Source organism: Triticum aestivum, chromosome 3D (genome assembly GCF_018294505.1).
Source record: "Triticum aestivum cultivar Chinese Spring chromosome 3D, IWGSC CS RefSeq v2.1, whole genome shotgun sequence".
Taxonomy (NCBI): Eukaryota; Viridiplantae; Streptophyta; class Magnoliopsida; order Poales; family Poaceae; genus Triticum; species Triticum aestivum.
The window spans coordinates 55,258,078-55,271,023 of record NC_057802.1 but is presented as its reverse complement, the minus strand read 5'-3'; the positions used below and the strand labels follow the sequence as shown (position 1 = coordinate 55,271,023).

Sequence of the window (12,946 nt, the reverse complement as noted above, 5' to 3'; positions counted from 1 at the left end):
TGCATATACCTGTAGTGACGAAACGCACTGCCGTTGGGTGGTGGAGAGTAATCTGATCCACCGGCCGTGGTGCAGTGCCGATCTCGGCAAAGCCCTGGGCTGGACCATGCCCCGGCTCAGGTTGCCTTCTGTGGCACAGGACTGTGACACGACCGGCAGGGCACTCATGTGATGGATCCCACATGCATGACCGCGTTGCCACCAGTATGGCCGGAAAGCCAGAGGTCCGGCCGTAGTATTTATTCCACTACAACGAATGAAGCTCCCTTTTATGACGTCGTTTATTAGCCCTGTCCAGCAAGGGCGTGTTTGGTTGCCGTGCGCTACAGTACCCGCATTACATACACTTCTCCACCTAACCTGGCTATGCAAATGCAGTCTCAAATGCACCATCTGCATGTTGTTTGGTTGCCTGCATGCCCTCTTGCCTGCATGGGCAGAACCACACTGCCTGGTGTTTGGTTGCCTGGAGATTAGTGGACAAACCCAAGGCATGGTGTTTGGTTGTATGCAACGCCTGGTGTGTGGTAACCTCTTTGGCTAGTTGGTGATGTTACCAGCACACTTCGGCACAACCATGTAGCACACATCATAAGCACAACAGAGTATGAACAGAGCATCAACTAGCACAATTCAGATATAAGCAGTACCACACTTCATAACAGTTCAACGCATAAACCATAAACATGTCAAAGCAGACTCGATATTACGTTGGAAAGAGGTGGCCCGGCCCTACTCCTTGGCGGCGAAGCCTTCGTCGTGCTTCCCGCACTTGTTAACGATCTCAATGCCATCGTCGTCGAAGATGATGACCTTGAGCGTGTCGGGAGTGAGGAGCTTGAACGTCACCATGTAGCCGATCTTGATCTGATGAACGGCTGCGTAGGTGGCCCAACCCTGATCCAGGGTCACCCTGCCGTTCATCAGCTTGACCGTCACCTTCCAAGAGCAGTCGGTGTTGTTCCCGAGCTTGAACTCCGTCGGCACCGCGACAAAGTGCTTGGTGAAGTCCAGGGGCATGGGGATGCACTCAAGCTTCGGTGCAAGGATGACCTTGCAGAAGTGAGTTGGGCCATCCTCCTGATGGTAGTGGCCGTAGTTGCAGCGCTTGTTGCTGGGGGCCTCCTCCATGCCCTCGTCGTCGCCACCCTCAGGCGTCTTCGGGTCTTCCTCGGCGGTGGGCGGCAGCACAACCTCGTCGGGCATTGGGTGAAGGGGCTGCTTGCCCTTGTTATCAAGGGCCGGGAGCACCTCCATGCCCATCTCATTGCTCTCCTTGATCTGCACACAATTCATGGAGCCAAGAACAGCACATAGTTCATGGCTAATTGAAGAGCAGTTCATGGCTAAAGTTAAAACAGCATGACTGTCACTCTTCTCCTCCTCTACATCCCCCTATATTTACTCACCCTGCCCACCACTACTTACCCAACCTCTCTCTTCTCTCACTGTCAACCTTCCTCCTCCCCATCGCCATGAGCTCTAGCTCCAACGCCAACCCCTTCCCTTGGGGTATTGGCTGGAGGGCCTTCTTCCTCGGGTGGTCGGCTGGTGACTGCACCAAGTTCGAGAACATCATGGAGGTGTGCTCGAACTTCGGCTCCATGCCGGACATGCAGAACGAATCTAAGGCAGTGCTCATGAAGGCCACTAAAGAAGAGCTGAAGACGATGATTCCTGACCCAGCGAAGGGCGCGATGGCAGTTGACATCATTCGTTGGGCCATGAATCAGGCCGTCTCCGACGATGCTAAACAGAGGAAGAAGTGGTGCAAGTACAAGACATACTGGGCTCCTAATGACCGCCGTGCCGCAGTGTACTGGGAGGCGGCTATCGCGCCGCCGGCGGTCATCGGTGGGGAGCCTAAGGAGGAGGAAGAAGAAGCGGTGCACATGCCAGTGAGGGCACCGGAGCCAGGCTGTCGTACCTGGCAGATCGACCTCGACTCCGCCGAGGATGATGACGACGACCCGCCGGCCCGCACGGCGATGAAGAAGAAGATGAAGGCCAGCGGCTCGACCAGCCGCTCCGCACGCCGGTGACGGCCGCCGCGGTCAGCCGGTGTCCGTTGTGTACCCCCTATTCTCCTATCCCCCAATCCCCCTTCTGCATTCCGATCATGCATGTATGAACTCGTATGAACTGCTATGAACTAGTATGAACTACCCCTATGCTTATCTACCTCTATTCTCCATTCCCCTCCGCCGTGGATCGAATCTAGCGTGCATGTCGAAGAGAGAGAAGTGCTTATCGCCATTGATGGAGTCCGGTGGTATTCTTCCTCTGCTCTGACCCGCCGCCGCCGGTGATGGAGTACGGTGGTCTTCTTCCTCTGCTCCGATCCGCCGCCGCCGGTGAGAGTTGGGAGAGTGGGGAAGAGTGGGTTGATACGTCTCTGTCGTATCTATAATTTTTTATTGTTCCATGTCAATATTATACAACTTTCATATACTTTTGGCAACTTTTTATACTATTTTTGGGACTAACATATTGATCCAGTGCCCAGTGCCAGTTCCTGTTTGTTGCATGTTTTATGTTTCGCAGAAACCCCATATCAAACGGAATCCAAACGGAATAAAAACGGACGGAGAATGTTTTTGGAATATTTGGGAAATATGGGAGGAAGAATTGACACGAGACGGTGCCCGAGGTGGCCACGAGGCAGGGGCGCGCCCCTGACCCTCGTGGGGCCCTCGTAAGGCGGTTGCTGCTCTTCTTTGGCCACAAGAAAGCTAATTTTTGGAGAGAAAAAAATCTTGGCGAAGGTTTCAATCCAATCGGAGTTACGGATCTCCGGATATATAAGAAACGGCGAAAGGGCAGAATACTAGAGCGTAGAAACAGAGAGACAGAGAGACAAATCCAATCTCGGAGGGGCTCTCGCCCCTCCCATGCCATGGAGACCAAGGACCAGAGGGGAAACCCTTCTCCCATCTAGGAAGGAGGTCAAGGAAAAAGAATAAGGAGGGGGGCTCTCTCCCCCTCGCTTCCGGTGGCGCCGGAGTGCCACCGGGGGCCATCATCATCACCGCAATCTTCACCAACAACTTCACCGCCATCATCACCAACTCTTCCCCCCTCTATGTAGCGGTGTAACCCCTCTTTTACCCGTTGTAATCTCTACTTAAACTTGGTGCTCAACGCTATATATTATTTCCCAATGATGTATGGCTATCCTATGATGTTTGAGTAGATCCGTTTTGTCCTATGGGTTAATTGATGATCGTGGTTGGTTTGAGTTGCATGTTTTATTATTGGTGCTGTCCTATGACACTCTCCGTGTCGCGCAAGCGTGAGGGATCCCCGCTGTAGGGTTTGCAATATGTTCATGATTTGCTTATGGTGGGTGGCGTGAGTGACAGAAGCACATACCCGAGTAAGTAGGTTGTTTGCGTATGGGAATAAAGAGGACTTGATACTTTAATGCTATGGTTGGGTTTTACCTTAATGATCTTTAGTAGTTGCGGACGCTTGCTAGAGTTCCAATCATAAGTGCATATGATCCAAGTAGAGAAAGTATGTTAGCTTATGCCTCTCCCTCATATAAAATTGCAATACCGGTCTAGCTATCGATTGCCTAGCTAGGGACAAATAACTTTCTCGTGACAAAAATCTCTTTACTAAAACTAATTTAGTTGTGTCTTTATCTAAACAGCCCCTAGATTTTATTTACGTGCTCTTTATATTCTTGCAAACCTATCCAAAAACACCTACAAAGTACTTCTAGTTTTATACTTGTTCTAGGTAAAGCGAACGTTAAGCGTGCGTAGAGTTGTATCGGTGGTCGATAGAACTTGAGGGAATATTTGTTCTACCTTTAGCTCCTCGTTGGGTTCGACACTCTTACTTATCGAAAGAGGCTACAATTAATCCCCTATACTTGTGGGTTATCATGGGGAGAGGGAGCGGTGAGGGGCGTTGAGGCTAATAACTGTCGGTGCTTCAGGAAGCAACGCGGCTTCTCAAAAGTGGCCGCGCGCGTGCAGCCGCCGCCGCCCACGTGCACTGCTCGGGCCTGGCCCTGGAGAAACTGCCGATTCGTGCGTTTCCAGTGAGCTAGGCCCAGAGGTGCTTTAAGAAGCATGCGATTGCGGGCTACCAAACAGGCTAGATACTTCCCGCGCGGGCCTGGTCGAGGCCTATGCAGGCAACCAAACACGCCCCAAGTGATGCACAGTGCCGGTGTAAACTGGTCTTGGAACCTAATCAGGAGATGAATCCTAAACTGCAGCCCTGGGGAAGAAACCTTCCTTCTCCTCGTCGATGATCTAGTAGTGTCAAGGCATCTCCAATAGCAACCCGCAAAAACCTTCAGCATCCATGTCCATGGAACCCGCAAAAAACCTCTCGATGCGGGAAGTAGTCATCCAACGCTAGCCGCATATTATCCGCCAGCAAATTCAAATTCAAACTATGTTGATCCACACAACGCGCCAGATCACACCCGTGCCGGATTGCATCCCCAATCACAACCAAAATGAGGCAAATATGTTTAGTTTCTACATGCCCGAATCCAAAAGACATCAGTCCGACAGCCAGTGCATTTCTGCCCTGCCAGACTGGCCATCCCAGCAAGATGCTCCCCGATCAAGGAGGTGTCGTCGCCGCCGCGTAGGCAGCCTCCACGTCCGTGTCCACCTCCGCCTCCGCCGCGTCCTCATCTTCCGCTGCCGCCAACTGATTTTTCTGCTGCTCCAGCATCTGATAGCGAACGGATTGCACGATAATTCTAGCGCCGGCATCCAAAGAGTCGATATTCAATGTCAACATCTTGGCGTCCTCCGCATTGGCGGCGATCTTCACCCTCTTTTTCTCGAGCACGGCCTTCTTCTCCTCGAGCGCCGCCTTCCTCTCCTCGATCATGGTCCTCCTCTCTTCAAGCTTGATATTTTTCTCCGTCGCATCCATCAACTGCTTGAACCTCTCCGCCTTCCATTTCTCCTTGATGTCCGACCGCCTTACTCATGCCTCTTCCTTGATGTCGTGGCCCGCATACGAGCAGTGCGTCGTCTGGCACTGTCCGCCACAGCCTCACCAACCGCCCCGTCCGCCACGACCATCGCCACCACCAGTCCCACAGGCGCCCAGATGCTTCCTCATCTTCTCCTCCTTTGCGGCCTTCGCTTTGACACGGCGATTCTGCCGCGTCTCCAAGCTGATCTTTCGGGCGAGCGTGCTGTTCGGATCTTCTGGCACCGACAAGTTCTCCGACAGATCCATGCGTCGGCGGCGGAGGGAAGAAGAGGATGGGAGAAAAGAGCCAGAATTGGGCGGAGAGCGGCGGGGAGTGGAAGAAAAGAGTTGGGGATTTTGGCACGAGAACAGTGTGAGATACTACAAAAGCGTGGGCTCGGCCCTCCTTTTGGGTGGGCAATGGGGTGGAGACCGACATTTCGCGTGTCCGGACTCCCACAAGCCTCCCCTACGTTTGTCTCCGGTTTGCGGAAGAAATCACGTCCGGACCGCTCCACGGACCGATACAGGTCGGTGTTGGATGGCTTCCGCAGTCCGGACAGCCCGGTCCACACGGTTGCGGGAGGTTTACGGGTCGCCCGTTGGAGACGCCCTTAGGCACTCGAGAAGAAGTGTGGCTTGAACACGTCAGCAGAGAACCTTCCATTGACGCACGAGCGAACCTACTAAACCCAGCACACACTTCATACTTCATCATTTTCGGACCTAGAAAACAAAGTCATTGCGTAAACGCCATAAGCCCCATAAGGTGGCAGATGTGACTAAATTGATAGCATCAGACTTTTTCTTATGTTTTCAATAGGACATCAAAGATTCAAAAGAACATATGCATGGCACTGTAATATGTACTATTGAAACGACTCGGGCTCTCGCGACCGCGTCGCCCCCACGGGCGACCGGCCGCGCCCCGGTTCCTCCTCCGCCAGCTCTCCCTCACTCCCCCCTTCCGCCCGCCATCGCCGGCGTTCGCCGCCGGGCCTGGCTCGGGCAACGCTGGTGGCGGCGGCCCCCGGCCATTCCCATCTCGGTTGCCCTCCGGCGCGGGGTGGAGGGCGCCGGGGGGTGCTCCCTAGGCGGCGGCGGTCCGGCGTGGCGGCGGGGCTTCCTGGCGCGGCGCGGGAGATCGGCTGGATGGCGGCGTCGCCGTTGGCGGCGGGGTGGCGCGGCGGCACGGGCGCCCGCTCGGCCCAGATCTGGGACCTTCAGGCCCCATCTGGGTCTGGGCGGGCCGACAGCGGGGTGGGTCGGCGGCGTGGCTTCCAGAAGGCGGGGGAGCGGCGATGGGCGTTGGGGTGCTGGCGGTGCTGGCGCCGCCCTACTGCAGCGTGGCCGACGGGGCTTAGCAGGCCCGATTCGGGCCTGGCCGAGCCAGGGGTGGCCCGGTATGCCATGCTGCTGCGTCTGGACGGCGACCGCGGCGGTGCCGGAGGCACGAGCCTCCTGCATGACGGCGGAGGATGTGGTTCCCTCCCGCGCGGCTACGACGCTGCTGCTCCCGTCGACCAACGCCTCCTCTCCTCGTTCTCTTGGCCTCGTGGTGGTGATCTCAGTGAGGCGGCGTGGGTGGCGTTGCGACCGCGGTGGCGCATGCTGGTGGGCGGCGAGCTGGCTAGTTAGCTCCGATCCGGTTGGGCGGTGGGGTTTGGAGTTGGGAGAAATCCTTGCCGGGTCTTCCGGCTCCGACGCGGTGACGCCTGCGGATGCCACCATTCCTCCTTGGAGGGTGTCGGTGGTCTTCATTCCCCTCTACCCTCCACGTGCCGGGGGAAACCCTATGACACGTCCGGGCAGCAGCGTCGTCGGCGTCGCATTCCTTCCTGGAGGTGCTGCTTGGTATGCGGAGGATCGGAGCCTAGGTTCGTGGTGGGTAGATTTCGGAGGGCGCAGCGGTAGTGGGTCATCCGCGCTTTGTCGAGTTGCCGGTGTTGGCATTGTTTCTTCTTTTTCTTTGGCTTGTTGTGCTACTCGCCCTAGCGTACGCTCTGTGATCGGTGTTGGTGCTTTGGAATACAAAGCGGGGGAAACCCTTTTTCAGTAATATGTACTATATCAGCCACAATCTTCCGTATTTGTCGAGCAACAATGCAATCAAAGAAAATGTGCTTGATTGTTTCAGGCTTTGATTCAATCAAAAGAACAAACATCTGAAACTACCTGATGCTTAGCTAGATTATCTTTAATTCAGCTTTTGTTGTGAACAACGAGCCACAAGAAAACATGAATGTTGGGTGGAGCAATCTACACGAAAGAAAACACTTTGGCATCTAAATTTCAGGTGCATATGTCTATCTAGTGACAAAACGCACTGCCGTTGGGTGGAGAGTAATCTGATCCGCCTCCCGTGCTGCAATCTGCAATGCCGATCTTGGCAAAGCCCTGGGCTGGACCATGCCCCGTCTCAGGTTGCCGTCTGTGGCGCATGACAGAGACACGACCGGCACGGCACGGCGCGCATGTGATCGACGGACTGCTCGAGCCGCGTTGCCATAGGTCCAGCCATGTTATTGATTACACTGTGCCGGTGTAAATTGGGCTTCGAACACCCCACATCGATGACTAGCTACTCACAAAACGGAGCCGACTAGCTTGTGATAGCAGGCGTGGACGGCGACACTTTGGAGGCTAAAAATGCCACCCCCTTTTGAGTATCTGCATCACCCAGTGACAAGACGGATCAGTGAGGAACAGAGCCTTGATGCTGCTCTACAGATCCTTGTGCATTCAGTTACTTCTACTTGTCATGCTTCAGCAGAATGAACGATCGTCGACTGTTAATTTTGCAAAACACCAATGCACATTCGGTTCCAGACAAATTCAGCTGGAGCTCAGCATGATCTCAAATTCCATGCAAGACAATACAGCTGAACCACAAGCAAACATTTCATAAATAGGTAGAAATAAAAACAAGGCATCACCAGAGGCCAACTTTTGGGTTTGGAACGGTAAAATTTGACCAATTAGCCTCAAATCACAAATTCATGGTACTGCCACACGCAAACATACCAGATAGAAATAAAAACAAGGCATCACCAGAGGCCAACTTTTGGGTTTGGAATGGTAAAATTCAACCAATTAGTCTCAAATCACAAATTCATAGTGCTTCTCTAACGACACCACGACAACAGCAACCAAACTTCGACCTGTTTCAACCGACAAATAACAATCATATGAAAGCTAACGCAAAACCCAAAGTTTTGAAAATGTCCAGGCTAAAGCAAGGACTCTGAATCTGGTGATAGCTTCAGGGCCCCTCCTGTTGCTGCTGAGGTTCTTGCCACACGTAGGTGCTGGACGGATGGCCCTGCTCTTGTACCTGAGGCTCTTGCCACACATAGGTCGACGGGCCACCATACACCATCGACGCACCTGCCACCTGCTGCTCCGGCGCATAGTAGTACGGGTATGCACCAGCTTGAGTCCCCATGGGCTGCTGCCCGGTCCTAGGAAGCAAGACCCCCTGCTCCGTCTCTTCGCTGGTAAATAAATCCAGCAAGAAATCATAAATGTCAGTCCTAGCCACAGCAGCAGCGATGTCACTCCTCTGCAGGAGACGTCGCTTGTCCTCCTTGGTGACCATCCATGACCTCATCGTCATCTCCAGTGTGAACATCTCGCATGCTTTGGCGAAGAGCGCCGGAGCTTCTGCCGAGATCATGCGGACGTCCTCGTCGGCCTTCATGATCTTCCTTATCCTGGTGGGTGGCAGGGGGTGGTTCTTGATGTCGGTGGCCTGCTCGATCTCTGACCGCTGCTCGGCCCAGAACTGCTGGAGCTGCCTCTGCTGCTGTTGCTGGAGCTGCTGCTGATACTCCCGCGACTGCTCGTACATCAGCTGCTCCTGAGCACTGAGCTGAGCTGGATTGCCAGGGAATAGTTGTGTTGGCTGTGAACCGGCAGGAGTGACATCACCCATTGCAGGCTGAGGTTGCGAAGTCGGTACCATGTGCACTGCTTGATCTTGCTTGCCCGAAAATCAATGGTCTTTCCGGCACTTTAAAAAAAGAATGAAAATTACTATTAATTAGATCAATTATAAAGTAAAACAATGTGAAAAAAAATTGCAGCTCAATCATAAAGTAAGAAAATCTTTAAGACAGATAGTGCTAGCTTCTAGGTTACAAAATAAAAATTTGTGCAGAGCCTTTAGATGACTGTGAACATTTGTGCCTCTCTTAAAAGATCAGTTTCAAACAGAGTGCATTTCTTTGTTAGGATCCTCGCAAAATGAAATATAATTATTTGCTAGTTCAGAAACTAAGATCAGTTCTGAGTAACAGCACCAGAGCAGACATAGTTAAAAATATGCATGCACAGCCAAATATACACCAGCAAAATCAAACAAAGTAAACGGTTGACAAAGATCAATGGAATAAATCTGGCTACAAAGGCAACTGAGCCACTCTACAGCAATGTAAGCCACCACAAACTTAGCATCTTGTTTTCTGTTACATCTTAAGTGCAGTGCCCAAAAAGAGAATGACCTCTGGATAACATATAAGATGTGTTCCTATAACACATAAACACCTTAGATTGCACAAGTAATCGATAGTGATAATGTGGTTTCTAACTCCAGGCATGCCCCACAGGTGCTCCATAAAGCATATATAGCTAGAGAGTGGATAACTCAGTTGAATATTCCCACCAGATGGTTTCAAACAAAGAAAAAGGGAAAAGTAGATGGCGACAAGGGTGGGAACTGATCAAACGCAGCTGGATAATAGAAAAACCATATTCGCATCATAGCCATGTTAAGAACATAGATGAATATGTTTATTCAAAGAAGAGATACGAATACCAGCAGTGAACATGAATATACAGACAGAAATAAATAGAATATCTGAATCATGGAAAACCATTCCAATTATATATTCATGATATATAAAGATATTTTATTCATACATATTAAGATGCATATTCTGGTATCAGTATCACCATCCGCACTCGTATCCCCTACAGAGATGGCATCATTATACGATCGAGGTTTCCAAAATCCCAACCTCCCAATTCATCTAGTAGATCCCATGGGACCGTTTCGATCGATAGTTGAATACCAAGAATAAGATTTGAGATTGATAGTAATACAGATCTTAGGGTCGCGGTCATCCTACAACCAAAACATATGCTAACCTGAGAAGAATCGTAACTATCAGATCATGCCAACCATCGATTTCTATACCTACTGGCATCAGCGATGAATTTTTGTTAGATCTATAATGCCCTAATTAGAAATTCAACGGCTGCTAACACCATATTGATATTTAGATCTAGAATTCTAGAGAATAGCCATTGCGGGCGGCGCTGGATCACAAAGATCTGAAATAGTTTGTACCAAACCAAATGACTAGACTTATGCAATCCAAAAAATACTGCATAACTAGATTGACATGTAAGTGAGAGAAATCAAACAGGCTTATACATACCTGTCGAATACAGAGTTCTTGTGCACCTCAGAAATTATCTTTCGATTAGCACAAAGCTCGGCAAAGAAAACTGTATTTATATACCTTGATGGCAAGAGCGGCAAGACGGCACAGCTGTAGAACATGCGTGATTTATACATATTAATATGGAAATCAATTAAAGATATGGGCTGTCAAGATATGCATGATTTCCCTTTTTATAACTTTCTAGAGGTTTCCGGAAGTATAGTTTGATACATTTCCCAAGCATTGATTCGCCCTACTCCGCGATAAAACAATCACATTTATTACCGAAGATTCGCAACATCTTTGTTTTTAGATTTTCTAGGCAGATCTGCTTTAATCCCAGTGATGGGCACAGGTGTGGCACCAAGCTGTATATGACTGCACGGTTCCAGTTTTTTTTCAGAAAGCGTTAGATGAGAAACTTGAGTTGCTAATGTGATGGATAATAAACAAAGTAGTGCATGATGTATACAGATGATGATAATAGAAATGATTACCTTGGCAGAGCACTAACTTTTGCAGCGTTCTTTAAATTCTAAAGTATGTTCTTTTCTTGATAATCAACCTGTTCTTCTTCTCCTCCCTCTATTGAGCAAAAGGATCAACACCGGGCTCTATCACAGACAAATATCCAATAGAACAGTAACAGATTGAGCAAACAGGTTTGAAAACGAATACATTTCATAACAAATTACATTGTTAGATTCAAGTGGTCATAAATGAAAACAGCATCTGATATTTAAAAATAAACAGTGTACATAAGAAGAAGCACGCGGGCTGTTAAGCATTTATGTCATCACATGATAACCACTATGTGTACTCAGCACTGGGAAAGCTCGGGAAGATTACTAGTCTTGCCACGAAATAAATATATAAATTCACCAGCAGTAGATAGAGAAGACAAGTTGCTTACCATCTGTGATTCTGGCTTCAATGATCGGATTGTCTCTATCGTCATTAACACGATCATAGCCACAAGTCCGCTTCCACGAAGAAGTTTGCTCATCCCATTCACACTTGTTCTTCTTGCGTTAATAATCCCTGCAAGTATGTTTCTGTTACAGAAAGATTCAAGTTTATACACTTGCAATAAAAGGCACTCATAAAGCCAGCAAAAGGAACAGGTTCAGCTTTCGAATTTTGTCTTTGCAAAATGCTCCTACTTAGTAGGAGGCCTCAGCCTCGGTAATTGGAATGGCTTCCCTGCCTTTCCCATTCTGCGATATACCAACAACCATTGTATTCCATAGCAGCAAATCCTTGGCACAGACACCATTGAAGAGTTTCCTGACATGCTTCAAGGAACCTAACTTACAATACATGTCAATGAGAGCAATGGCGACAATTATATCATCCTCAAACCCACGTTTATATACCAGCCCGTGGATTTGCGTGCCCTGCTCCATCAGACCAAAACACAATCTCCATCTCAGCACACTTGCAAAAGTGAACTCAGTTGGAAGAACAGCATTTCACAGAGCCATCCCAAAGAGGCCCAGAGCTTGCTCCATTAAACCACTTCTGAGTATATACAATATCATCGCATTACATGTTTCTGAGTCCCAATTTGTTGGTTAATCCCTCGAAAAACATAACGGCATCAAGCAATCTGACAGGCATGGACAACATGCCGATAACAGCACTATAGATGACAGGAGTCATGTTTTAATGCAAAGGGCCAAGAGCGGTGACGGACAGCTACTTCCAGCTACGGTGCCCCTGTGAGGCATTCCATCGAACAGCCTACGCGCGGCCGGGAGGTCACGGGGCTGGAGCAGAGCGGCGAGGAGGATGCTGTGCGAGAGAAGCGGCTGGCTGCTGCGGCGCTTGTCGCGTGGGTTAGCAGGAAGACGGCGGAAGGGGTGCCACCAAGGGGGAAGTAGGCGGCGGCGAGGCAGCTGCGGAGAGCATGGTGTGTGCCGAGGGCGCGCGGGGGAGGCGCTCCCTGGCAGATTCTCTCAATCTTGTACACTGATTTTTTTGCATCTTGTACACTGCAGGGCACGGAGAGCAGCAAAAGCTTTGCGATTTCACATGTAATTGTGCACAGAGGACCACGACAAGAAGTAAACTACAATTTCATCCATGAAGAATACTGCACTTTGTCGAATCGTCATCCACCGCCATTGAGGCAACTCCAGAAAAAGAGAAGAACAGCCGCCATACCCATAACCGGGGAGCAACTTTGTATAAAATGATGTTTTTTTCGAGTCGGTGAACTATATTCTCAATCAACGAGTTCTTATATAGAGAGAATGGCCCTCACAAATTGAAAATAGTAATTTATTAAGAATCAATCGAATTGAAGTTATAGTGGCACCATTGGCCGGAATCGATATATTCGCGAGATCCGGATCACAATTTGCATCAACTAAAAAATTAGTAGGAATCCCCAAAGCAATGAGTCCCTTGAACCATAGATTTTTTTTAGAGTACGCCAATGGCGTGCCATATTTTTATAGAAGAGAGTAAAATATTTACAAGAATCCGTTGGTCGATGCGAACATCAACCTCCGGGACTCCCACACCATCCATTACACGTTGGT

General features: G+C 49.9%; 1 protein-coding gene across 3 annotated transcripts; it reads right to left on the bottom strand.

Moving 5' to 3' along the window:
* Positions 1–7,914: 7,914 nt before the first annotated feature.
* LOC123077373 (nuclear transcription factor Y subunit C-4) lies at positions 7,915–12,571 on the bottom strand. 3 transcript variants are annotated; one of them, XM_044499645.1, is made up of 4 exons: positions 11,314–12,571; positions 10,898–11,014; positions 10,395–10,508; positions 7,915–8,965 (listed from the first exon to the last, which is right to left on the bottom strand). In XM_044499645.1, the coding sequence occupies exon 4, from the start codon at positions 8,915–8,917 to the stop codon at positions 8,216–8,218; it is 702 nt and encodes a 233-aa protein (XP_044355580.1). In that variant the 5' UTR covers positions 8,918–8,965; positions 10,395–10,508; positions 10,898–11,014; positions 11,314–12,571; the 3' UTR covers positions 7,915–8,215. The 3 variants fall into 3 exon arrangements, with proteins under 3 accessions (XP_044355580.1, XP_044355581.1, XP_044355582.1); XM_044499646.1 differs by having other exon boundaries at positions 7,915–10,508; XM_044499647.1 differs by lacking the exon at positions 10,395–10,508.
* Positions 12,572–12,946: the final 375 nt, after the last annotated feature.

Bases quoted from the DNA above. Each gene is read 5' to 3' on its own strand.
- LOC123077373 (XM_044499646.1), bottom strand. From the start codon at position 8,917: ATGGTACCGACTTCGCAACCTCAGCCTGCAATGGGTGATGTCACTCCT.